Below are 26852 nucleotides of genomic sequence, written 5' to 3' on the forward strand. Positions count from 1 at the left end.
GCATAACAAGTGATTGCAAAAACCATGACCTGTATTGTATTGTATGTGTGTGTAAATTTATGAAAAGCTCTACTTTCGGTTCTTTCTAAAGCACAGCGCTTATTTCTCTTAAGCTTTGGGGACCCTGAGTTTGCAAAATACTAGAAAACAGGCCACTGCTCTGTGATAGCTACTTGGATCTTCTTTACGTTCCTGGAGTTTAATTAGTAGAGTTTCTTGTATGTGGAGAGTGCTGAGGGGAGAGTTAGTGTAGTTGGACCAACACCAAATCCTGTGGGTTTAGTCCCTTTCTACACGGAGCCCAGAGATAGTGATGTGCACAGCTGTACGGATTTTGTCACGTCACTGCGAATGAAACTTTGTGATGATTCTGTAGTTAGTGAAAAACCGTCCTATTCAGCATTATGGTGAACAGAGACCATTTCATAATGGTGAGATTGTAGAAACAGAGTTTATCTTTTGATAGTCCAGAACTAGAGTTTACGGAATTACTGCAGATTGGAATGAAAATGTTAAAGATTTCTGATTATTTTCCCCCTTTTTCTCCTTGAAGGTAAAAGACATCCCAAAGAGGCCTTTCTCTCAGTGTTTATCCACAATTATTTCTCCACTGTTTGCAGAGGTAAGATCCCTGCCCTGTACTGGCCTGGCCTGGGGAGAAGTGGTGAGCTGTGGGGGTGGTCTTGGCAGAGGTGAGGGGCGTTCAGGAGTGTGCCATGCTTTCTTTGAGGTTGGCTGATGCCGTGTTCCACGTGCACACCTGCCATGTCTCTGGGTGCTGGTCTTCTATCACATCTCTTGTGGGAAGTACCCAGTCAACCCAGGTTTATGGATGGCATATCAGTGACCCAATAACGCCAAGTCCCTGTATTACCAGGATGATTTTCAACTTCACTGAGCTGCTTTGTACTTTGTATAAAGCCTAGTTGTGTGCAACCGCTGATCTCTTGGCCTCAGATTTAAAGACAATTCCTGATTGCCCTTGAGTCTTCCTTTTTCTCATGTGCCCCCAGATTTCACTTTAGTCTTTACTCTCTCAGTACCCAGGATAGCCCCGTTATCAATGCAGGCTCAGGTCTTTCCTCTTCTTACTTACTTCTGGAGCACTAACCTCTCTCACTACGAGATGTGTCTTTTCTAATAAACCTGCCTTTGCTTTGAAAAAAGAAGCAGGGCCATTGGATGCCAACCTTGACGATTTTTCTGGCTATTTATTTTACGTGTTCTAGTATGTGCCTAAGAATCCTTGAGTGATTAAAACAACTATAAACATGTGAGTCCTCCTCCAGCAGTTGGCAGTTCAAGCCTGCCCAGTGGTGCCTCTTGGAAACCAGGCCTGGAATTGAGTTTCTGCAGGATTGTAGGCTTGAGAATCCAGCAGGCCCTTCTTGGTGAGCACTAACAGCAAGGATGTCCTTAAAGGGCCAATTATGTATTTGTTTTTGTTTGAAAGCTTAACCCCTAGGCTTTTTTTGATGGGCTGTTGCTTTCCTGTGATCCCCCCACCCCCTTGATGGTTTAATGGGAAGATCAGTCAAGGCAGTTAGAGAAAATGGCATAGATTTTCTCGTTTGCCCGAGGCTGGTAATATTCTTTTGTTGTTGGGTACATGAAAAACTGTTGCAGAAACTCATTGTTCAGGATTCACCTCACAGTAATCCCAAACTCAGACCCTGCTCACTGCCACTCAGGTGGTTCAGATTCCATGAGCTGTTGTGTGGGAGGACACTGCCCATTTCTCCTGCCGAGCAGCTGGTGGATTCAAACTGCCGGCCTCTTGGTCGGCACCCTGATACGTTATACACTTCTAGGGGTTCGTAGATGTCGGACCCTTTATTTTCTCAGCCAACCTAAAAGCATGCTCACATAAAATCTCTCTTTGTGTTTTTTAATAATAATAATATTTAACATATTAAAGTGTTGTCTATTAAAAGACTTAGTAAAAGGCTCTGCAAACGAAACCCGGTTTCCCCAGTGCCACATAGCCTGCAAATGATGCCTAGGTCTCTTAAGTCCCAGGGCACAGCCGGCTGCCTTCAAGTTCAGCTTTTCCAGGGCCATCCCTGCTGGACTTCCTTGTTTCTGCTTTGTTCCTTATTTTACAGACATGTGGGTCACAGGGCAGGGTGGGGCAGTGGAAGAAAGTAGCTGCAGGGAATGGGAGGGACCATGGAAACTACAGATTACTCACTCTAGTGCTTGTAAACACTGTGTGTGTTTAGTGGTAGTTAAGTGATGGACAGTTGGAGAGGAACACTAGTGACCGTCTCAAAGTCAGCTGTGTTGGAGTCGAAGGAGAAGGATCTTAAGGAACGTGCGTGTTCTCTGGGATGCTGAGTACTCTGCATGCCTCACGCCATCCGACCTCCCAGTCCATTGTGTGCTTCGTTCAGGAATAGAGGAGAAGCTGTTGTTTTTAGGTCAGAATTGAGACGCCTGCTGGAAAGGACATGCTTTCACAGTGGCCTGTGGTATCAAAGCCAAAGGCTTTATGAAGTTTTCCTTACTGGCCCTGAAGATGGAGTGGAGGAAGGGCGGGGTGCTCTCCTGCTTGGCAGCCTGAGACACTGTGAGCCCTGAGCTGTGTGCTGACTTAGGCAGCATCTGTTGTCATCATTCTTTCTGGGATGGAGGGGTTGACAACACTATGGACATAAAAGATGGTTTTCTGGAGTTGAGGGACCAGCTCACTCACATTGGGGGCCAAGGCTTGGACGATGTGCACTGCTGGTTCAGTGTCGGCAGCCACGCCGAGCGGGGCTTCTAAATCACTTTTGGGGGACACTGTTTAGGTGAGAATAGAGAAAGAACACTATAAGTAGAGAGCACAAAGCATCATGGTCAGACTTAGGAAAGGCATATGGGAAGCTTGTTACTGCTGTGTTTTTTCTGTAAACCATACCCGTCGTCACTATGGTGCTGATTCCATGACATAGTGACCCTGAAGGACAAGCCAGATCCACTCCATAGAGTGTCCGCGGCTGTGTCCTTCCAGGACCTGGCGGTGTTTCTTTCTGCTTGCTGTCCAGAAGGTCCTCAGCATTGGAATCAACTTGTCAGCTCCCACCGCCGTCAGCACTCTGTTTACGCACATAGGAGCGGCTGGTGGATTTGAACTGCCCACCCGCTGACAGCTGAGCCCTCAATCACGGAAGCTCTCCTTTCTCCTTGAGTGTAGGTGGTAATTAGACCTGGCTGTTGTCACCTGTACTTGGAATGTGTCAGAGAATTCCAAGAGCTTTCCCTTGAGACGAGTCTGAGGTGCCCCCCACGGCTGATGTTTGCATGACTAGTGTTGTGTGGGACCAGATGTTGTATTGCTCCTGAAACAACGTGCCCCTCCGTTCTGAGCTCACGTGGCTTGTGTTATCCTTGTGTGTTTAAGTTGAAGGAGAAGAGCCAGGCGTGCGGAGGTAACCTGGGCTCCATAGAGGAACTTCGAGGGGCCATCTACCTGGCTGAAGAGGCGTGCCCCGGGATTTCCGACACCATGGTGGCCCAGCTCGTACAGCGGCTCCAGAGGTAACTGCCCCCGGCGTCCCCCTGTCAGAGGACACGTGCATTTTCCTCCATTGGTTTCTTTTATCGGGAGTGGACACTCCTTGCAAAGGACCAGGCCAAGTCACCCTCTTGGTGCTCTGTGCTTGGTCTCTTGTAAATCAGTGACCACAGAGTGGTGTTAGAGAAGAATTTGTTCTGAATTCTAGAAACCCAGTGCTGTGGAGCTGGACAGGAAGGACCCCAGAGCGTTGGGCCCCCGGGTGACCGTCAGAGGTCTGTCCGCTCTTAACCACACAGCACAGTTATCTGGGAAGTATGATTCCTGACCACATGTTTGCCACTCTGCGTTTGGTTTTGTGTCTTTAAAAGGAATTGTCCCGAACTATCAAAAGCTAAAAATCGTCTCCTTTGTTGGCCATGGCATGCATTCAGTCGGCCATCTCGCACAGCCTGTGTGCTAGGCTGGGTCATTCTCTGTGGGTACCATAAGAGCACCTGTTTTGGGGGGGCTGCCTGTGAGGAGCCGTCTCACAGCTGGGTCAGTGGAGTGTGGGGTACCATAGAGCACCTGACGGAGGGGCTGCCTGTGAGGAGCTCCTCTTACGGCTGGATGGGTCATTGTGAAGTACTATTGGAACACCTGACGGAGGAGACCACCTCTCACAGCTGGATCCTTGTCTGTGGGGGTCCATACGAACACCTGGTGGAGGGACACCTGCTCTCCTGTCAGGAGCCCCTCCCACAGGAGTATCCAAAGAAAACCAGTTTTGTCTCCTCGGTGTGTGGGGTTAATCTCCTGAACTCAGCTGCCTAGTAAAAGGATAGTCCAGTCTTTTAACTTGCTTTAAGGTTTAGACCAGAAAATAAAAACACTTTACTGTTTTAAAAATTGTAATCCATTTTACAGGTAGGAGGTAGTTGAGGAAAAGCTGGGTCTTCAGGTGACCTCCCATATCTTTACGTAACCAGGAAATTTACTCATGGTCCTCCACTCCAGCCCAGTTATCTTTTTGTGCCCTTCCTTCGTTATTATGTATAAAACATAAAGTTATTCTAGTTTTACATGTTGACAGATTATGCAGTACACAATTTCTGTGCACTTACTAACTTGTATAAATTTTTATGATGCAAGAGTTAACCATGTAACAGCTTTTCACCTGTAGATCATTGTTTGCTGTAATTTATTTAACCATTTCTCTACCTTTGAGTTTCTAAGTTACTGTTAATTCATTATAATTCTAAAAAAGATTTTTGTGCAGATAAGCTGTTCAGTCTGTGTGTCTGTGTTTTATACAAGTTTATTTAAGCTGTTCATTCTTAAGGACTACATTACTGAAACCATTCTAGGAAGGGGATTTATTTGGTCAAGCATGAATATTTTTGTGACCAAAAAATTTCTCTTACTCACATCCGTGCATGTGTATCTGTGAAATCTGATGATGTCATTGGGCACCACGGATTTTCCCGTTTCAAAGTGGATTTGGAATAAGGAGGCATTTCAGCATTGCACCTGTTCACATTTGAGCATACTCTCACATAGTTTATCTTTGAGAAAATTAATGACAAGGTTTTGTTCTGAAATCAAGCTTTCCTTACTTTTCTAGTAATTCTTTAGTAGTGGATATATGAACCCTTGATTGCTATTGCACATTTCTTGTGACCTAGAGGGACACACCCTTGTAGTTTTGTTATGTGAACTGTTTCGTGAGGTTGGAGAAATGACACTTAATTTCCCTCTTTCTCTTTCCCTAGATATTCCCTAAGTGGTGGAGGAACCTCATCCCATTGAAATTCCTTTGGCGTTTGGGGTTTTATCTCCCCTCCCCCGTTTTTTTTTTTTCTCTTCTTCATCTTCCTCCTTTTTAAAAGTCACCGAGAGCCCTTTGCTGACTCTGAGAAGAGGTGTGCCACTGCGGGGGTTCCCGGATCAGGAGGCTCGCCCAGGGATCCACCGTCCCCTTGCTGCAAGATGACACCTCTCCGACGGGGTGGACAGGGCCGGCTCCTGCAAGCGATCCGTTCACTTTACTGTTCTGGTTTGTTTTTTTTATTTTAACCATAGTGCACATATTCAAGGAAAGTGTCTTTAAACACAAAAACCAACCCTGAAATGTATATTTGGGATTATGATAAGGCAACTGAAGAAATGAAACCTCAGGTATCCCGCTTTAAGTCGCTAGCTCCCCCCGGGAGACGGAGAATTGCTCTGGTGGGTCGGTGTACAGATCTGTATATAGTGTCATTTTTACGGAAACCCTTTTGGCGTGCATAAAGAATCACTGTGTACAAATTGGCCAAGTGCTTCTGTAGATAATGTCAGTGGAGTAAATATTGGACAGGCCATAACTTGAGTCTATTGCCTTCCCTTTATTAAACATGTAAATTTTGAATTATGTGATCAGTGATTTGGGTTTTATTTTGTATTTGCAGGGTTTGCCATTAATAATAATTAATGCCCCTCTTACGGAAAACTCCTATTTGTACCTCAGAAAATGCAGTTTCCTCTTTTGCCCTCCATCCCTTTTGGTACACTTGGAAGTTGATTTCCTTTTTTTCATCAATGGTACTATTTCTTAGTGTTTTAATTTGGAACATATCTTGTCCCATGAAGCTTTAAATGATTACTTTTAAAGTGTCCCCCCCCAGATGAAGCGCTCTCATTTACCATGTTTGGATTTGTGTCACCGCCAGTCCTGCGCCATGTGTAACTGCCCTGTTTGTTCACTCTTTTCTGTTGGTCCTTGTGGTTAAATCTACATACCCTTTCCCACCTGAAAGTGTCAGAATGCTTATACCAGTACATTTGTATCATGCTTATTTTGCATATTCTTCTTGATATGTGACTCTTCAGAGGAAAATGTACCTGCAGAGATGGGTGGGGGGTGTGTGTATGAGAGAGAGAGCGAGCGAGATGAGATATGTCAGAAGACTAAAGTGCTCAGATTGAAAATGTTGAATAAGTCACTTCCCTATGCAACTTTTTAGAAATCGGCTTCTGTGACGGTGTGATTCAAGGTTGATTGATGTGTGAAATTTCTTCACCTTTTCCCAGGGACCGCGGTTTAGTTTTACACGGAGCTAGTGTTTGTTAGCTGGCCAGCCAGGGTGGCTGTATTTCTCTTGGTTTGCTGCAGGACCTCACTGGCCTGGAAAGAGCTCATAGGTTTCTGGGATAGAAAAGTGCTTGTAGTAGTGCCTGCTTGCCTGAGTTAAGTCGGTGTTTCAGTTGTGTTTGTTGAGACTAATTATTGTCCTCTGTTTAATGCTGGAGTGCCCGCTCCTGAGTGGTTCTTTGGACACAAGGAAGTTACTGAACAGACTTTGCAGATTGAACATGAGTACCTCCAGGCCTAGTGACCGACGGAATTATAGGAGGAGAACAGAGGCCCAAGCCAGAGTCATTTGAGTGGTGGATTACTAGCCACATGAGGTGAGGGGTTTTTTTTCAAACTCTTAAAATTCAATCATGAACTTTGTATTAGAATTAGATTTGGGTGAAAAGGCAAGAGATGTGTTTTGGCCAAATGTAGAACGTAAATGACTAACGTTACTGCGTGCATTATGGGGCCCTGGTGGCGTGTTGGATTGCGAGTGAGAAGGTCGGCTGTTGAGAGTCACCAGCTACACAGGAGCAAGATGGTGAACCTCCAGTGAAGACTCAGCCTCGCACACCTGACACGGGCTCTCCTGGGTCCGCTTTGACAAGAGCTGTAGGCATTGTTCTGGAGCAGCAAGAATTTTAACTCGAACAATCAAAAGGAGAATATTTTGTTTCTCTAAAGAGTGTTCTGTATGGGAGACATACTTCCCCTTATGAATAAGCCAAAGATTCATTGCAGGGAGAAAGAAAAAAAAAAAACATCAGTGTTGCGGCATGTCTGGTTTCCAGAAACCGGACAGAGCAAGTGTTGTGATCCAAGAGTTCTTCAGATTGACAAACAGACCCCGAGGTCGGGGCTTGGGCTGCTGCAGCCAGCCTCAGGTTATGCTGACCAGAGGCTGGAGTCGCCCCACACGTGCTGGTGGCAGTTAGCAGACACTGGGCCATCCCTGGCGTATGATGCACAATTGTGTCTCCTGTAGAAAGCAGCAGGTGCCCCCCTCCCCCCTTAGTTTATTAGAAGCGTCTTCTGTAGAAGCTTCCTACAGAAGAGGTTTGACTGGTAGAAAGCAGATCTCTTCCCTGCCCAGTTGTTCTGGCTACTGCTTTCTGTAGTTATAAAATCAGCTGAAGTGTTGATGGGGACCTTGTTTAACCAGGGAGGCTAGAATTTGTGTATGTATGCAAGGTCCTTCAGTGGCAGAGATGAACTAGGTTGGAGTGGAGCTGAACATGAATGACCCAGACAGGCCATACCTGTGAGACGGGGATGGTAACAACACATGAACATTTGGAAACATCTCAGTGAGCCAAAATCACACTGTTGGTGGAGTATCTGCCCTCGACTGCAGGCCTCGTTTATGTAGATGAGTTGAAAGCTTGTTCTCCAGAAACAGGAATGACAGGACAGAAATGATGGTAGTGTTCCAGCTATCGTTGGTGGTTATATTGTTTTGAATGTCTCCTCTGTGTCCCCAGCTGGTCGTATTGCCTGTGTTGGGCCACCAGGGGTGGTCTGTGATGCCTTGACAATGTTAGAGACCCGTTTTTCTCAGTTGTTTGTTTTTTTTTTAAAATACCTTACTGGGCTTTCAGGGGAGCTCTGGTGGCCTAGTGGTAAGAAGCTGTGCTGCGTTCCCAAAGGCATGCAGTTCAAATCCACCAGCTGCTCACAGGAGAAAGATAGGCAATCTCCTGTGTGATTTACTGCCTCTGAAAACCCGCTGGAGGGTTAGCTGTGGGTCGGTTTGACGGCCCACAGTGCCAACAACTGTGTTTTAGGTGAAGGTTGTGACAACAGGTTCCTTTTTAACAGTTTTTACTACAGATTGCCCATGCCGTTGGTTAGTTTTTTACAGTGTGGCAGCATTCTCATTTCTGTTCTGCTTGCTCTGTTTCCCTTGTTCTAGCTTCCCTTTACCACCTTGCTTTCTTATCTTTGCCGCTGGATAAACATCAGCCATTCTAATGTCATTAATTGTTTAAGGGAGCACGGTCCTCACTGGTGATTTGTAATAAGCCAGTCTGTCAGCTGGCTGAAATGGAAAATCACCTGCAAAAATAGTTCCATTTCAAATTCAAAGGGTACCTTAGGGGTTCCTCTCATCTGTCCAGTAAATGTTGCCTTTTTTAAAAAAAAATTATTAATTTCAGTGAAAATTTACAGAGACTTTGGATTTCCATTCATTCATTGTTGCACTTTTTCTCCCCTCCCAACCCTCCATAATGTTGCCTTTTTTAAAAAAAAATTAGCATAATAATTTGCTCTGTATTGTCATCGTGTCCAGGACGACCTAATCAGAATGGTCTGTATTGGTAGCTGGGTACTATTTAGTTTTTCTAGTCTCAAAAACCGTGTAGTAAATGTGGGATCATCACATTTTCTTAATGCAATGAAGTGTCACAGCCCTTCCGAATCCAGCAACATAGTAACTGGCCCTCAAGTTGGGCTCACCAAGCGGGCTAGTCCAGTTCTTTGTGTAGTGTTTTTGTACCTTTCTTTTGGTAAAACATGTGGTCCGTTTATAAGCATTTTTATATTTCCTTCCTTTAAAAATATGGCTTCTTTCACCCAAATCACAATAAAGGTTGAAAAAAAAATGGCTTCTGTGTTCTGGTATAAAACAAGACAAACAGGGATGGTGTTAAGGGGAGGGGTGTTCTTAAGGTACTGTATAATACAGGGTTCCGTAAGGTTTGCAGAAGTTACTAGTTTTGTCATTCTCTGCCTTGTGTGCAGAGCAATTCCGTTTGGTGTGGGTTACTCTGCGTTCATGACGGGCTCCTACTGCTAGGTGCTGTCAGGTACGACTCATAACATCCTTGTTAACAGTGGATCTGAACCCTGTCCTTTTTTTGTGTGCGTGTACCGTCAAATCAGATCTGACTGGTACAGGAGGAGCTTGCCCCTCCTTTCGCGGCAGAGCATCTGGTGGATTTGAACCGTGCACCTCTGGGATGTAGTTGCAGCTTCTTGCCACTAGGCCACCAGAGCTCCCCAACCCTGTCCTGTCTTATACCATCCTCACACTTCCTGACACACTAGAGCCCACTGTGGCAGTCGCTGTGTCATTCCACATGTTTGAGAGTCTGCCTTGCCTTTGATGGCCCTCCACCCTTCCAAGCATCATGTCTCTCTCCAGGGTCTAGCCCCTCCTAGCAACATGCCCACAGTGTGTGAGGCAAAAAGCCTCATCATCCCTACCTCCAAAAAGCACTCTGGCTGCAGCCTCTCCAAGACATATTTATTTGTTCTTTTGGCAGTCCATGTTGCCGATAGGCAACTTCCTGGTGGATAGAGAAGAAATTGAAACTGTCAGCAACAACTTCTTACTTGGATCCACAACTAACACCCTTGGTACCAGCAGTCAGGAAATCAGGAGACATACTGCACTGGGAAAGTGTGCAGTCAGGGACCTCTCCATATTATTGACGAGTACTGACTTCAGTTTGGGGACTAAGGTGTATCTGATTCAGGCCATGGTTCTTCCGATCCCTTGCTATGCATCTGAGAGCTGGACAGTGAATAGGGATGCCAGATGAATTGATGCCTTTGTGCTGGAGAAGAACACAGATGATCCATCACAACGGGCTGGGGTCCTCTAAAATCCTACCCTCTGTGTCTGTGTGAGGAGCCCTGGTGATGCAGTGGCCAGAGTTCTCAGCAAGTTAGAACCTACCAGCTCCTTGAGAACAGGAAGTGGCTGTAGACATTTAGAGTCTTGGAAGCCTATGGGATGGCTCTCCTGTGGCCCAGTGGAGAAGGAATTGAACTATCAACTCAAAGGCACAAAGTTCAAATCCATCAACTGCTCCACTCTTTCCAGAAGAATGGCAGTCTCCTCCCTTGGAACTGACAGCCTCTTAAAAACCCACAAGAGGCTTGCTGGGTCAGAATTGACTTGGTGGTTCATTGGGTTTTGGTAACTTTTAACATGTCGCAAATGACTGCAAATGTGTTTCTAAGCACGGTTGTCAATTTAAAAAGTGTGCGGCAACATGTTTGGAACTAGGGGTTTTCTTTTGTCATGCCAGGGTAGGGTAGAACCTAAACCTGCTCTATATACACACCAGAGTGTACACACACGTAACAAAGAGAACCAAGGAGCTCTCTAGCTTAAGCAGGACCTTTTCTGTAAGAGTCATGTCTACATTCAGACCTCCGATCCTCCCGAACTGAGGCAGGAAACAATATGTTACAACAGCACCACGTACCTCAGATACTCTTGTTCCCACCCTGGTGTTTTGTGGTTTTTTTTTTGGTTTTTTTTTTTAACTTTTTTTATTTTTTAGGATGAGTAAAGATTATTCAGGTCTTTGTTGACAAACTAAAAATTTTAAGGAGACAGGATTTTTTGTATGGGAACAGTATAGCACTGCTCTGTGCACTGCTATACAGAGGTAACTCGTGGTTGCTGTGAAGCTGAACACTGTGCCACTGATGTGCCACATGCGATAATGGTTACCCCTGGCAGAGCTCCCGGATTAAACAAGCTCAGAAGCAGCAGTGGCGTCCACTTCCCAAATGGCTTGCCTCAGGAAACTCTATGGACAGTGCTCATAGGGTCGCTGTGAGTCGTCTACGATTTGACGGCACCTAACAACAGTTCTGAAGGTAAATTGGTTTTCCAGGAAATGTCGGGATGGGGGTAGGACATGGTGACAACAGTGTCAGCGCACTCCGGTCAGTTCTGGTGTGCTGTGCCCCGGGCAGTGAATGAACCACGATAGTCTCGCAGGTGGGTGACAAGTGACTCCTAAGGGGAGAATTTTTCTGACATCACTCCATCTCGGGTGCTTGACAACGGGTCAAGCACACAGCAGCTTCACATCAGGCAGGCTGGCTGTCCTGCCTACTGGATGCTGGACAAACCCCAGAGCCCAATGTTGTTTTCAGGGCCTTTGTCAAAGAATGTGGCTCTGAGCACTGTCTTCCTTACTCCTTACCTGTAGAAGTTGATTATCAGCCTTATGTCCCCAGTGACAGCCAAGCTGCGGACAGATTTTCCTTTAAAGTCTTGTCTTAGTGAGAGGTTGGACACCCACCCTACCCCACACACCTGAGGAAAATCAAGACAAGAGCCAGTTGGTGGTTTGCCTTAAAAGTTCAATATGCTGGATTGTGGCGTGAGGTATTTTTATTCCCTTTTGTTAGTACATAAAACCATCTGGTACATATTGTAAGGCAAATGATTAACAGGTCTCAAGCTACACATCCATTTGTAAACGGCTATTCTCACATAGACCAGTCCCAGCCCCCCAGAGTTCTGTGGACTTCCGCACGTTTGCCAATCAGGTAGACGCTCCCAGCTGTGGTTCCGAAGAACGACAGACGAGATCTACGTTGAAAAGGGCCTCTTGCTCCTTTGGGATTGTGTTAGACTTGCTTTAGGAAGGATCTTCAGTATTAAGGGAATAGAAGCCACCCCCTTCACCAGAATATAGGCAAGTGTTTTTTCAACTAGTGGGGTCCCAGCACTTGTTGGAAACCAAAGTCCCCTGTGTAGTCCGATTAGCGGGGATGTGCAGTGGCATACTGTCCAAACCCTATGCCTGGGGGGGGGAATGAGTATAAAAAAGAAAAGAATGTTGATTGGGGTTTGCTTTTTTATAAGACAGGCACAATATATACTACTATAAGTGTGCAGTTCCAAACCACAGTTGGAGTAGGATATAGGTATACAGGATACACGTGCCCAGGGACTACGTACCATTACTTTATATAGTGTTTCTGCATCCACATAAACTCACAAAACCTCTCCATAACATAACGTCACAAATGGCCCTGATTAATGACAGTACAGGGGGTTTTCATGCTCGTGAAACAAACAGCAAAACACCACGGCTTCATATCTTCCCATTGTATACACCACTCACAGTACAGGGATAACCAGATATTGCACTGGATTTCTGTGTCTCTTGTTAACAGAAAACAAGACTGCTACATCCTGTAAATCACTTAAAAACAGTTTGGTCAACTTGCGCCAGGAAGTAGGTCTGGTAAGAAGGGTTTCATCAGAGCATGAAACCCCAAAGTGGAACGTTGTGCGCTGCAAAATCCTAATTCATCTACTAAGAAGGCAGTCCTACGAATCTATTATTATAAAAGTAGAAAGATCGGGCGGGTGGGGGGAATCAGAAAATGATCTCACTTGCTCAAGACTGAGTCCTGAGTGTTGCAAACACTGGAAAATGCATTATTATTCCATTTTCAAAATGCAACAGCCTATAAATCAAAATAATAAAAAGTTTTTTTGTAAGAAAAAGAGCACTCGCCCTGTTTATTGGTTGAACGGATGTGTTTGTACTGCTCCTGAAGGCGCAGTTAATGCGGGAGGGGGGGGGATGTCATTTGGCACTATAATAATGACAATGTTTTAATACTGGCACAAGCTAATAATAATAATTAAAAAAAAAACAAAACCAAAAAACCAGCCCACCAAGAGAATGACAAACAAATGGCACCCGGGATCCGAGGTTAGAGTGCTTCCGTTCAGATGAGAAATCAACATTGGAAAAGACAAGGTTAAAAAAAAAAACCAATTTCTGCAGAGAGACAGGTGAGAGAGTTGCTATGAAACCACGTTTTTGCTTTTAAGACAGGTGTTAATTTTACTAGATTTCATTAATACAGAATGGAGGAAATGTCTTCTGGAAAGCAGCCACGGCTGGACGTCCCGCCATCAGTACACGTGCGATTCCTTGGGGCTTAAGATGTGGGCACGCGGAGCCGTGCTGGTGGCACTTCGAATCACCTCCATCCACCTGGAACAGAGGACAAGGGCATCAGGAGCCGGGGACCACCTCTTAGGAGCCCCCTTCTCAGTTGTTACGTCTCTGAGTTACTTTGCAGTCATTCCTTACCCAGTGGCAGGCTAGACAACATGGTGATACACAATCTTAGCAACAGAGAAAGTCTTACATGAAATCTCAGAACCCATGCACAGAATGCAGGGATGAGGGTTCCTCCTGTCGTCGCTTAAAAACGTAGTTTGAGAAGAACCACCTGGTGGTGATGTGCTTTTTAGGGACGGATGTCACCGTTCCTGCAGGTACAGCCCCGCAGGAGAGCAAGGATCTACTTGGCCCTTTCCACAGCACACTGTACTTTGAGCACTCGGGGAGCAGTGGACCCCAGATGCCCACCTGGCCGTGATCTTTTTGTGAATACTGCAGACAATTCATGTGTATTACAGACAACCAAAGAACTTACTGGGGATACACAAGTGTGCCTCATCCCTGGTGAAGTATCATTTTATACACACGTGAGACTACAACTCCTAGTGACCCTAGTACAGCAGCTCTGAAGCCTGTCCTGTCCTGAGCCAGACTCCGACACACCTCCTCCCATTACCTCAGTTACTCTATCAATCCATCTCATCCGGGGTCTTCCTCTCCTGCACTGTCCTGCGACCCTTCCAAACATCATGTCCTTCTCCAAAGACTGGTCCCTCCTGGCTACATGCCCAAAGTATGAGATGGAGTCTCTAAATCCTTGCCTCCAAGGAACAGTTTGGCTTCACCCTATCCAGGCCAGACCTGTAACCTGTTCTAGAATGTTCTAGAAGCTATTTCAGGTATCTGCCAACCTGCTTTTACACACTTTCAGGGGCACCTATAATGGACAGATTTCAGAATACGACTAGGGGGTAAAAAGCTAAGTGAGTGAGCTAATTAAGACAATTAGCCAATGAGAATCTCATGGATCACAGAATATTATCTGAGTCTTCCACTTGTTTACTGTGGATGCATTATTCCTGGGTTGTGCAGCTCTGTAGACAGACATCATGTTTGGTTAATGGGGAAGGAGAGGAGAGGCGGCGGGGGGGAGGAACCCCTCAACAACATGAACCGACAATGGCTGCAGTAATGGGACCCAAACAGCAGTGATCATGAAGACGGCCAATAACCAGGTAGGTCGCCATCCACCACATGCCATACTATGCCTTTCAGATATACCAGTGACCCTTATCCTTGCTTTCTGAAAGCAGAGATTGTGAATCAATTACTGATGATGATCAAAGACTACAGTCTTTCAGTATTATTTACCCCCCAACAGAAAAATGCTCATGATCCACAGAGAAATTAACAAAGCAGTCAATTTTGTTTTACTTAGCCTCCCCTATAAATTGTCCTGGAGAGGGTGAAACCAGGCTGCTCCTTGGAGGCAAGGATTCTGAAGCTTCGTCTGACACACTTTGGGTATGTTTCAGGAAGGCACCAGTCCTTGGAGAGGGACATCATGCTTGGGAGGGTGGAGGGACAGAACAGGAGAGGAAGCCCCTCAATTAGACGGGCTGATTCAGTGACTGGGGTAATAAGGGTAGGTGTGTCAGAGACAATAAGGTTGGCACAAGATAGAGCAGGCTTCAGGGCCATCATACACAGGGTCGCTTGGAGTTGCAAGCAACTCAATGGCACATAACAACAACAAGAAACACCTCTACGGAAGCTGTTGTTGCCAGTGAGTCTACTACAAGTTAGAGCAACCCTATGAACAACAGATCTGAATCTTGCCCTGTGTTACACCAAAGACGAATGGATGCCTGTGAATTACAGTCCCCATCATCTCTGATAAGCTTGAGCCTGTCATCACTATCAATGTCCATCTTGCTGGGGGTGTCTCTGACCCTCTACTGTTCCCAGCATGACTGTCCTTTTCCAAGGACTGGTCTCTTCCAAGAACATGCCCAGAACATGTAAAGCAGCTGTCAGGAAATCAAACTGCGTGCTGCCTTTGCAAATCTGTTGCAGAAGATACAAAGTGTGAAACAGCAAGGATGTCACTCTGGGGACTAGGGTGCACCTGACCTAAGCCACAGCATTTTCAGATACAGCATTTGCATTTGAAAACTAGACAATAAGGAAGATCGAAACAGAACGGATCCCTTTGAATTGTGGTATTGGTGAAATACACCGAATGGACTGCTCGAAGAAAGAACAAATAGGTCTTGGAAGAAGTACAAGCAGAATGTTCATTAGACAGGAGGATGAGGACACTTCCTCTCACGTACTGCGGACATGTTATCAGGAGGTATCAGTCACTGGTTAGTAAAGTGATGGTCCATGGAAAGGTGAAGACCCTTGGGGAAGGGCCAACCCAATGGCTGCAGCAGCTATGACAACAATGAATGGACGGGGCAGGGATTCATCTGTTACACCGAAGATAGTTGGAACTCAACAAGGGGCAATTTTGTCTCCCAGGGACATCTGTAAAAAATCTAGACATTCCTGATTGTCCCGAGGGGGCAGTGGTGTGAGACTGGCATCCTGTGAATACAGGCTAAAGAGTCTATACCACCCCCAACAAATAATTAACCAGGTGCTAAGGGAGAGGGTATGCAGGAGAGGAAGACCTGGGTGAGATGGACTGACAGTCACTGGCCTAACAGATGTGCTGGAAGCAAGAGACCGGCTCAGCAAAGGGCAGGGTTCAGAGCTACTGTGCACAGGGTCGCAATGAGTCACAGGCGCCTTGATGACACATAACAACAACAACAAGGGAGAGAACGCTTAGGCTACACCAAGCTGTTTGCCTTTCACAAAGTGGACAGAATGACAAGAGGAATGCCTGCACTTAGAAACCCCAGTTACTGATCTGTCCTGGGCTTTCATAACTCCAAGATCAAATAATTCTTGCAACAAAACCAAGATGCTGACTTGCTCAAAGGCTCAGCCACTCATCTTTGAGAAATTATTATCTTCTGGGATCATTTTCCATGCAGTGCAGCTGGTTGGGAACTGCCCTTTGCGGGACATCATGGAGAAACATTTAAACCTTGGGGAGGCCACTGTGACCTTCCATAGTACCAACTTCACTAGAATTGTGCAGAGGTCTTCAGTGGCCCATCAGTTCAGAAACCACTGGGTGTTCAATATCCCTGGGTAGTGAGAGAGTAAGTTAATGCCTTATCAAGTAACATGACCAAGGGAGAGGCTGATCTGGAGATGTGGCATGTATGGCCCACCTGACTGGTAACCCTGTGATCCCCCCAAAATAGCAGCTTCTCAGTGACAGCTGCCTCTATAGCCTGTATACATATTTAAAGACAAAAGTGAGCCTGACATAAGCCACAGTAATTCTGATTGCTTCACAGTCATGTCAAAACTGTGCAATGAATGAGGAGGACCAAAGAAGAATGGATGGATACCTATGCATTGTGTGGGTGAGGGGAAAGGAACATTCCATGGCCTGCCAAAAGGACAGATCATTCTTGGAGGAAGTGTAATCAGGGGCAGGGCTAGAGGAGAGGATGGTGAGAGTTTATCTCACCTCCTTTGGGCATGTTGTCAGGAGGGGCTGGTCTGGCGGAAGAAAATACTTAAAGAAGTCATCAGCGAAACAAAGGAAGACCTTCAGTGAGATGGACAGCCCCTCAGTAGTGGGCTGAAGCATACAGAGAGAGTGAGGGCGCGCAGGGCAGGACCGGGGCTCCAACTGTTGTCCATTGGCAGGTCTGTGTTGTAGTGGACACCAGACAACAATGGATGGAGCCGTGGAGGACGCGTTAGTTCCGAAAGGCCTTAGTCTAGAGGAAGAGTCTCTAGCCAGGTGTTAAACCCCAGTGCCTGGATCTTTTGCTTTTCTTTCTTGTTTAAGCCAACACAATGACCCTGGGTTTTGGCACGCACTGAAGCCATGCAGGCAGTCTCACTAAGATAACACTTAAGATGCACTAGACTCATTTTCCAGCCTTGTATGGTGATTTGACCTGGAATTGAACCTCTTGGCTTCAGCTCAATCAGAACTATTCCTGAGCTGTTTTATTCTTGCTTTTCCAGTGCTGCTTCTTGGCCAAGGCAGCAAAGGGCCAGCGTGGTGTCTGCTTTGTTAAACGCACTGAATCGAATCTCTGCTTCATGATATAACACAAAGGCAGGTGGTCTGACCCCATTAGCAACTATTCTGGAGAAAGATCTGGTGATCCACTCTTGTGAAGTCCTGAAAAGGGACTGAAGAGGGGAGGCTCTACCATCTCACCTGCGGTCACCCTGAGTCAGAATCGATCTGACGACACCCACAAGTTAGAGATGTGAAACCCAGGAGCATGTGGCACTAAGCAGCTGGTACTAAGGAAAACAGTAAAACAGTAACAGCATTTCCTTCCGTGAGAATGGAAGTGGATGAGGGGACTCCGCTCTTTACTGCTGCAGGGCTCAGTGTGGCGGGGACCCCCATCCACAGGAAAGGCAGGAGCCACATCTGGGGGAGCCTGTGGACCCTGTGGTGGAGGAGGAACCCTGCAAACGAGCAGAGCTGACTCCTCTGTCCTGCGGAGCCCTGTGCACAGGAAAGCAGATCACTTACCTCTCAAACGTGTATTCACTTTCCGCCCTGAAGTAGTACACGTGGGACTTGAAATGCAGCTTGAACACGTAGTCTTTGTGGATGTTCTCGGACTCGGAGGGGATGGTGAGCGAATATCCTAGCAGAGGCAGGCTGGCGAGAGGATGATTGTCCTGCAGGAGTGATGGAAGGTGACACTGGAGAGGTGGTCTCCACCCTAAGTCTGGCTGCCTGCACAGCAGCAACCCAGGGCACAGGCCGCTGCACCTGAGGCCCCTGGCCTGGAAGCTGCCCCCTGCCGATTCACTGTGGTCCAGCCAGCAAGTCCAGGCCAGGGGGCGAGCCTTCCCCTAAGTGGCCCCAGGTTCCCCTCATCCAGCCAGCAGACAGGGAAGGAAGGCCCTTGTCAGAGCTCCAGCACACAGACCACACCGGCCTTCCCTGAGGAAGCCGTGGGTCTCGGGTGGACATGACCCTGCATGCCAGTGACAGGTGCTATGTGGCTCTTGTCCATCTGTGGTGGCCTGAGCTGCTCAGCCAGGCTCGCTCTGTGGATGGTGATTCCAGAAAGATGACCAGTCTTGGCAAAAGTCTCTCTAACCTTGCGGCTCTGGGTCCCACCCTGTGACCACAGGTGTTGCTGTGTGTGTGTGTGTGTGTGTGTGTGTGTGAGCCTCCAGGGGGGAGGGGGGCTGGGGTGTGTGTGTGTGTGTCCCCACCCCCAGGGCTCTCCCCAACCCCACACCCACCTGCCTCGTGACCCTCAGTGTCCTGTCGCAAGCATAGCTCCCCAGGCCACAGGCCCTCGTGCAAGGCACTCACCTGGTGTGATTTGTAGAAGAAGAGGCAGAAGTTCGTGAACACCACCCACAGCTTCTGCCACCCGTTGCTGTTTTTGAATTTCCTCAGCAGGTTCCCAGATAACTGATTCTGAAATAGAAGTCGTCCCGTAAGAAGCACAACAGAGACGCTCATCCAATCAACATGGCACAGGGTTGCTGACCGGCCCTGTGTAAAGGGCAACTCTGTGTCCAAAGCTGAGTTGGGCTCCTGAGGTGAAGTGTGGGAACAGACTTCTATGATGGAGGTAAGCCGAGAATGAAGAACACGGGTCCTGAGATTCCTGGGGGCCTGGATGACCCTCTCAACAGACTCTGTGAGCCTGACCCGGTCAACCACCTTGTCTACACCCAACAACAGGTGAGTGCAATCAACACCACTGAGTTATCACCTAAGGGTGATTAAAAGGACCAACTTTTTGTTATTTATATTTTTCCCATTATAATTTTTTAAGACTTGAGGCACTCATTGCTATCAAGTTGGAACCGACATGCCTGTAAAATAAGCAGACTGCCCATCTTGCACGGAGTGTCCAGTGGATGTGAACTGCCAGACAGACACTGCCTTTGGGTAGCTGTGTAACTCCCTAGGGTCTGCACCACCAGATCTCCCAATAATAAAAAGAGGAAAAGTAAAGTCGTGAGTGGCGCTGACACAGCCCAAGGCTGCCATCTAGTGAAGCCGGGATGGAATTGCGCCCAGGCTGCACCAGCCCACATCTGCCTAGCCCAGGGCCAGAGCCAGACTTGCTTACTGCCTGGCTGTCAACAGAAAACCCTTCTGATCTCTGCCTTGCACAGAAGGGACCCCTCCCCAGATCACAGAGAATAAATGAGCAGAAACAGGTATGACAGACCCCCTCCAGGCCACACACAGGGTTGCCCATGTTTAACTCCATAGAGCCCTGGTGGCTTTCCTGAGGACACTCGAGTGCAGCTGGGTGGAGACCTGGGGTAGCAAGTGGTGGAGGAGGACAACACTGAGAATTCACAGGCGGCTGGAAGAGGTGCTAAGAGCACTGAGAATCTGAGTGCCCCAAAGCCAGTCTCCAAGGCCCTCGGGGTCACCAGTCTGTCCACACCTGACAAGACTGTGGCTCCTCTGACCCCTCCGTCAAAGGGGAACCACCAGCACGTTTTGTGTGCAATGAGCCAGAATGGTCTTCCTTACTCTTAGCACACCCGTGTGCTAGCCACGTGGACACGCTATTCACAGCACATGCATAGCATGTGATCCTCTGGCATCTTTTCAGTGTTGCTGTTGTTAGTTGCCGTCCAGCCGGCCCTCAACTCAGAACAGCTCCGTGCACAATTAGGATTGACCTGCCGTGATACAAAGTTTTCAGTGGCTGATTTGGGGAAGCAGTCTACCAGGCCTTTCTTCCTAGTCTTAGTCTGGAAGCTCCACTGAAACTAAGTTCATCATCACAGCAGACACTCTAGTCCCCACTGACAGATGGGTGGTGGCCGCACAGGAGAGAAGCTGGCTCCAAACCGGGTCCGGTCTCCCATGTGAAAAGCAGGCATTCTACCGCCGAACCATTACCTTGCTTCTCTCAAAAATGTATGCGTAGTCCAGGAAACTACAAGTGTGCTCTACTGTATATAGTTGTCAAAGAAAGGCCTGTTATATTTTGGAAGTGGATGGAGGATCCTTCTTCCTAGTCTGTCTTAATTTGGATGCTTAGCTTTCTTTATCTGGGTTTAGAAGAGGCATGGCATGAGAGACATTATCGCCAATGTCAGATGAATCTTGGCAGAAAGCAAAGAGTACCAGAGGAATGTCTGTGTTTCATTAACTGTGCAAAGGCATTTGACTATGTGGATCACAACAAACTGTGGCTAACCTTGAGGAAAATGGGAATCCAAGAACATTTCATTGTGCTCACGTGAAACCTGTACTTGGACCAGGAAGCATTCCTCAGAACAGAACAAGGAAATACTGCATGGTCCAAAATCAGGAAAGGAGTGTGTCAGGGATGCGTCCTGTCTCCATACCTTTTCAATCTGTATGCAGAACAGATCATGTGGGAAGTTGGGCTTTATGAGGAGGAATGTGGCATCAGGATTGGAGGAAGACTCATCAAAAACCTACATTATTACAGATGACACAATCTTGCTTGCTGAAACTGAGGAGGATCTGAAGTGTTTGCTGCTGAAGGCCAAGGACTATAGTCTTCAGTATGCCTTGTAGCTCAACATCAAGAAGACAAAGATGCTCACCACTGGGCCAAATGACAGCACCATGATAGATGGAGCAGAGACTGAGATTGTTAACAATTTCAGCTTGCTTGGCTCCACAATCAACACCCTTGCCAACAGCAGTCAGTAATAAGAAGAATTTCACTGAGAAAATCTGCTCTCTTAGAGTACTGAGAAGCAATGGTGTCAGCCTAGAGACTAAGGTGTGCCTGATCCAGGACATGCTCTTCACAGTTACTTGCTTTGCATCAGAGAGCTGGACAATGATTAAGGATGAATGAAGAATTGAAGTCTTTGAGTTGTGGTGCTGGGGAAGAGTCTTGAGCATACCATGGACTGCCAAGAAAACAAATAGATCTGTCTTGCAGAGGGTGAAACCAAGTAGTTTCTCCTTGGAGGCTAGGATTTTGAAGTTCCATCTCACATTCTTCGGGCATGTGGTCAAGAGGGACCAGTCCTTAGAGAAGGACATAATGCTTGGAAAGGTGGAGGGACAGTGCAGGAGGAAGACCCCGGATGAGATGGATTGACACAGTAACTGGGGCTAAAGGGGCTGGTGTGTCAGAGTCAGTGAGACTGGTTCAGGACAGGCTTCAGAGCTGCTGTACACAGAGTTACTATGAGTCACAGGTGACTTGATAGTACATAACAACAATACCAAATCCAAAAAATATTTTAATGTGCCTGTCTTTGGTCAGGGACCTCTCCAAGGTCTGGAGGAGCAGCAGAACCAGTGAGACCAAGGTGGGCCTGATCCAAGCCGTGTTCTTTTCAATTGTTTCAGAAACCTGGATAGTGACTAAGGACGGCAGTGGAAGAATCACACTGTCTTTGAATGAGGGCTTTAGAGCAGAGCACTGAATCTCCCGTGAACTGCCAATACCCCAAACATATGTCTTGGAGAAGATGCAGCCACGGAGCTCCTGAGAGGGAAGGACCATGAAACTCCACCTCACATATTTTAGGCATGTGGTTAGAAGACGCCAGTCTTTGAAGAAGGACGTAACGCCTGGAAAGGTGGAGGGTCAGTCAAAGAGAGGAAGACCCTCACTGTGATGGGCTGACAGCGGCTGGAGCAATGGGCTTGGTGACAGCAGGAATGGTGAGGATGGTACAGGACAGAGCAGGGTTCAGGTCTGCTGTCCCTACAGTCACTACAAGTCATGGCTGGTTCAACGACACTGAACAACAACAACAACAACAACAACAACATATATCTGTTCACCAAAAAGTTGGTAATTTGAACCAACCAGCCACTCCAAGGGAGAAGGAAGTGTCAGTCTATTTCCAAAAAGATCCACACGCTCAGCAATCCTACGAGACAGTTCTCCTGTGGCCGAGTCACGCTGAGTGAGCACTGACTCAATGCCAGTCTGTGCGTATGCAGGGCCCCGTACCCGGTGGTAAGAGGAAAACAAGGTCGTTTTGATTTAAATTCAGTCTCTGCTCTCAAGGTAATTCCCAGTCTGAATGGGAGGGACAGAAAAGAAGGGGAAGATGATGTGTCAACATGGGATCTGGGAAATGCAGCCCAGTTCTGTTGGGAGGCACAAAGCTTAGCAGGAACCGAGCTGGGTCCCTCCAAATGCAAACAGGAGAGGGGACCCCCCAGGTGGAGCAGCCAGATGAACCCCTGGACCCCCCGAGGGCTGCAGGAGGCACCGTTCACCCTGCCTGGCTGCCTCTCTCCCACCAGCTGAAACAGTCAAGAACAGGGGACAGTGGGTCCTATGGAAGTGCTGGCGGCCACCTGGGTGGGGAGGAAACACTTCTGGAAGATCAGACTGTGGGCGAGGACACAGTTCCTCCCACATCCTTAAAGTTACTATTTTGTATGCAGAACCAAAGTCCTTTAGACTGAATTCTCAAGTCTATTTCTCTCTTAAGCACTTGGTCTTGAAACCAGAGCCAGTCACGAGGGTGATGTCTGTCCTTCAGAGATGAACCAGACCCCAGTTTGCAGCTATTTTCCATGGCAGGTTCATTCGCACTCTAACTCTGCCTGCCACCTCCAATCCTGTCTGGGACAAACCAAGTTCAAGCTCTCCGAATAAATACCTCTAGGCTTGCCATTTTAAGAGACTCAAATACTTGGTAATAATCACCCCCACCAACCTTTTCTTACTCCTTCTCATCCCCTCTGCATTTTGTCCTTGACCTCACTGGCTTAGGGCTGTCATTCAGCATTCCCTCTCCACAGTCCCCCTGGTACGGTCTCCCTTCTCTCCTCATTGTCTTCCCAGTGACAGACCTTCCCTGCCTCTCAGACTGCAGAATAACCCCTACTTCGCTTTCACTCACTTCCAACCTCAAAAGACAACTTCTAACATTTCACCTTAGAACCCTCTGTTGAGACTAACGTCACTGCCTGAAGGCAAATCTTCACAACGGCTATCCCAACATCAGACTAAACATCTAATGGATGATGGTTCTCCCTGGACTGTCACAAACCCTGTTGTCCCTAAACAACTGGTACTAATTTCTGCTGGCACTGTTGTTATTGTTGCTATTAGGTGCTATCAAGTCCAGTACGACTCTTAGTGACTCTGTGAACAAAAGATCTGAACCCTGTTCTATCCTGCCCTATCCTCATACACAAGAGCCTGTTGCAGCAGTCACCGTGTCAATCCACTTGGTTGATGGTCTTCTCCTTTACTGACCCTCCATCGTTTCCAGCATCCTGTCCTTCTCCAAGGATTAGCCCCTCCTAGCAACATGCCCAAAGTATGTGAGGTGAAGCCTTATCATTCTTGCCTCCAAAGAGCACTCCGGCTGCACCCTCTCCAAGATATAACTGTTTGTTCCCTTGGCCGTTCATGGGATGTTCAGTGCTCTTCTCCAACACCATAGCTCAAAGACGACAATTCTTTTCCTGTCATCCTTATTCACTGTCCAGCTCTATCGGCACTAGTCATAAATATAAACAGAGAGAATTGGAAGTGAGAGGTATGAGAGTTAAGGGGAAGAGGGTGCCTTCTCCCCACAAGTCTCTGGGATGAGTAGTCCTGGGCAGGCCCCTGTGCACACCACACTGCAGACTGCCCACTCATTGTGCACACCACACTAAGACAACCCATTGTGCACACCACACTGAATGCAACCATTGTGCACACCACACTAAAACAGCCTGCTGTGCACACCACACCAAAGGCAGTTGCTGTGCACCACACTAAGAAAACCCACTGTGCACACCACACTAAGACAACCCGCTGTGCACACCACACTGAATGCAACCATTGTATACCCCACACTAAAACAGCCTGCTGTGCACACCCCACTAAGATAACCCGCTGTGTACACAACACCAAAGGCAGCTGCTGTGCGCACCACACCAAGACAACCTGCTGTGCACACCACGCCAATGGCAGCTACTCTGCACACCACACTGAAGCAGTGCTCACTGGGCCAGAGGGAAGGATCACGTGCAGAGTGACAGACCAGCCTTCTTAAAAACACCACCACATCAAGATATAGTGTCCTTTTAATGCGCTGTAGCAGGGATTGCAAACTTAGAGATCAACGTATCGTGGGTTCTTCTGGACAAGAGATAAAATTGAAGCTCTAGTGGGCTAAGCATTTGTAAATTAAATGTAAATTAGTTCATGCACCAGGAAAATTCAGGTTGTAGGCTGGATTCAGCGGACCCTTCTCTGTATATCCACCTGATTCCAGAGGTCAGAAGACTGTGACTCGGGTTGGGGGTCTGTGACCTCAGGAGGGCTGGCCTTGAGGGGGTGTTTCTGGCTGCCCAGGGCTCTGCTTGGTTGTCTGCTGCAGACAGTGGAGTGACTGGTGGATCTGAACCACCAACGTTTCAGTTACGGAGGGCCTTACTGTCCAATCCTCTGAGGAGCCCGGGCAGCATGGGGGTTAAAGTCCTCAGATGGTAACTGAAATGTTGTTGGTTCGAGCCCTACCAGCTGCTCCATGGGAGAACGAAGAGGCAGTCTGCTCTCATAAAGAGCGCAGCCCTTGAACGTGGGCAGTTCCGCCCTGTTCGCTGGTCCCTATGAGTCAGAACCTATGTGACACCCGCTGGTCCCCTATGAGTCAGAACCTACGTGACACCCCAGGCATTTGTGCCCAAGTCTCTCAGGACCTGGGCACACTGCAGCACAGAACAGTCTCTGCCCAACAGCTGAGCCCATGAGAGGAAGCCAAGGGTGGAGACAGTGCAGAGAGAAGAGAACATGATTCCTCTCAGAGGGGCAGGAGTCCTTGGTGGTGCAAAGGGTTCCAGTAACATTCCCCAAATAGGTTGGCAACAACAAGAGGCTGGCAGTTCTAATCCACCCCAAGGTACCTAAGAAGGCAGGCCTGGGGACCTCGTGGTTCTCTCAGTCCACTTCTTAGTGGACTCAGCCCCTGAGAACCCTCTGAAGCAGCGCTGCTCTGGGGCCCTGGGGTCTCCACAAGGGAGAAGCACGCGCTGCGGGTCTGGGGTCCACAGACACTGCACTTGCGGAACCAGGAGAAGCTGTGCATTGGCTGCACCCTGAACAGCAGACATGCCAGGCCTGGGTGGGCTCTCTCCGCTCTGCATCCAGCAGCCCAGGTGGGGACCCTGTGCCTAGCCGTACCTCCACGGCGATGCTGAAGTCCACCATGGACACGCTGGTGTTGCGGTGCCAGCACACGTGCACCATGGTGTTCCCACGGTGCGGGGCCTGGCGCTCCAGCGACGTGCGGGACGCACTGAGGTCGTCCTCCGACTCCTGGTCACCGGGCGTGCCTTCATCAGGCGACTCTGCAGGCAAAAGGTGGGGCTTCTTACTCATCCTTCTCAGAACCCCATCTGAGAGGGAGAGGGACCCAGGGGCAGAATGGGGATAAGCCGCCTGGCCTTGGGGGCTCCATGATGTCATAAGAAGTATGAATTAGGGAGACAAACAGCTGTGGGGGGACCCCAAAGGCCTTCTGCTCAGCTCCACGCTGAGACCCCTCCACCCTGCACTTTGCATCCTCAGATGTGGCTTCCATCACAAGGGGCAATGCTGGTGGCAAATGATGCACCCCTCACACTAGCCACTGGATTTTACTTTCACAAAAAAGGAAATGGTTTGATTTTAAATTTATACATAAATGTAGACTTCCAGAATAATTTTATTTTAAATGTAATGTGAAGTGTTCTTTCACCTCCACTGATAATTCCACAAGGTCATAGTGTTTTCCCTTGACCCCCGGTACTCACTATTGTCAGGAGGGCTGCTGGCCAGTAACTCAGGGGTTGGGCCGCTGCTTTTCTCGGCCAAGTCAATGGCCATCTGGATGTCCTCAACCCACTTTTCCATCTCTGACCGACAGCTGAGGAGAGAGGTGGCTGTCAGGTTTTCAGAGCCCAGCAAGGGGTGAGGAGACAGGCAGGAGGCTGGCCCCCCAGTTACCTGGCGGCCACGATGATGGACTGGCGCTGGCCCCGGAGGGTAAGGCAGTGGGGCACCCCCCACTCATCCTCACTTTGCTCTATCTGCAGCGAGACAAGTGTTCACAACGTTAGTGCCAAGCAGAGAGCAAGACACAAGATGTGTTGTCACGCAACAAACCACTGAGGCATCTGCTGAAGAAAAGACCACAGGACTCAGCAGGGATCGGGCGGGCATGGAAGCCCCTTGAAAAGGGAGAAGGAACTTTGAAGAACAAAAGGAAAAGGCAGGAAAAGTCAACACACGTTGAAATGTTCTTGGGACGCACACTCATGTTTATTGTGCCTTTGTTTTCAATAGCAAAGAGCTGGAAACAACCCAAGTGCCCACCAAAAAACTAACAGAGAAGCTCTGGTATAATCACACAATGGAATATTATGCTGCATTGAAAATCAAGGAACTCATGAATTACTATGCAAAATGGGTGACCCTGGAGGACATTATGCTGAGTGAAATATCTCAGACACAAAAGAACAAATACTGCATAGGGCCACTGTTGT

At 47.8% G+C, this 26852-nt stretch overlaps 2 protein-coding genes across 3 annotated transcripts in view; one reads left to right on the plus strand and one right to left on the minus strand.

The window, feature by feature from the left end:
- STK24 (serine/threonine kinase 24) overlaps window positions 1-6318 on the plus strand; it is a 144590-nt gene extending 138272 nt beyond the window's left edge. For both annotated transcript variants that reach the window (XM_006879563.1, XM_006879562.1), the window contains exons 9-11: window positions 554-622; window positions 3386-3522; window positions 5254-6318. In XM_006879563.1, the coding sequence (XP_006879625.1) occupies window positions 554-622; window positions 3386-3522; window positions 5254-5290 (243 nt within the window). In that variant the 3' untranslated portion in view covers window positions 5291-6318. The remainder of the gene's footprint in view (window positions 1-553; window positions 623-3385; window positions 3523-5253) is intronic.
- Window positions 6319-13167: 6849 nt separating this feature from the next.
- The window catches only part of FARP1 (FERM, RhoGEF (ARHGEF) and pleckstrin domain protein 1 (chondrocyte-derived)), a 343383-nt gene continuing 329698 nt past the window's right edge, over window positions 13168-26852 (minus strand). The window contains exons 21-26 of the mRNA XM_006879564.1: window positions 26314-26396; window positions 26121-26233; window positions 25510-25676; window positions 18711-18818; window positions 17910-18061; window positions 13168-13366 (exon numbers count right to left, since the gene is read on the minus strand). Coding sequence (XP_006879626.1) covers window positions 13285-13366; window positions 17910-18061; window positions 18711-18818; window positions 25510-25676; window positions 26121-26233; window positions 26314-26396 — 705 coding nt within the window. The 3' untranslated portion in view covers window positions 13168-13284. The remainder of the gene's footprint in view (window positions 13367-17909; window positions 18062-18710; window positions 18819-25509; window positions 25677-26120; window positions 26234-26313; window positions 26397-26852) is intronic.

The sequence above is a fragment of the Elephantulus edwardii genome, unplaced genomic scaffold (assembly GCF_000299155.1).
Source record: "Elephantulus edwardii isolate Elephantulus edwardi_28Jun2011 unplaced genomic scaffold, EleEdw1.0 scaffold00004, whole genome shotgun sequence".
In the NCBI taxonomy this organism is placed as follows: domain Eukaryota; kingdom Metazoa; phylum Chordata; class Mammalia; order Macroscelidea; family Macroscelididae; genus Elephantulus; species Elephantulus edwardii.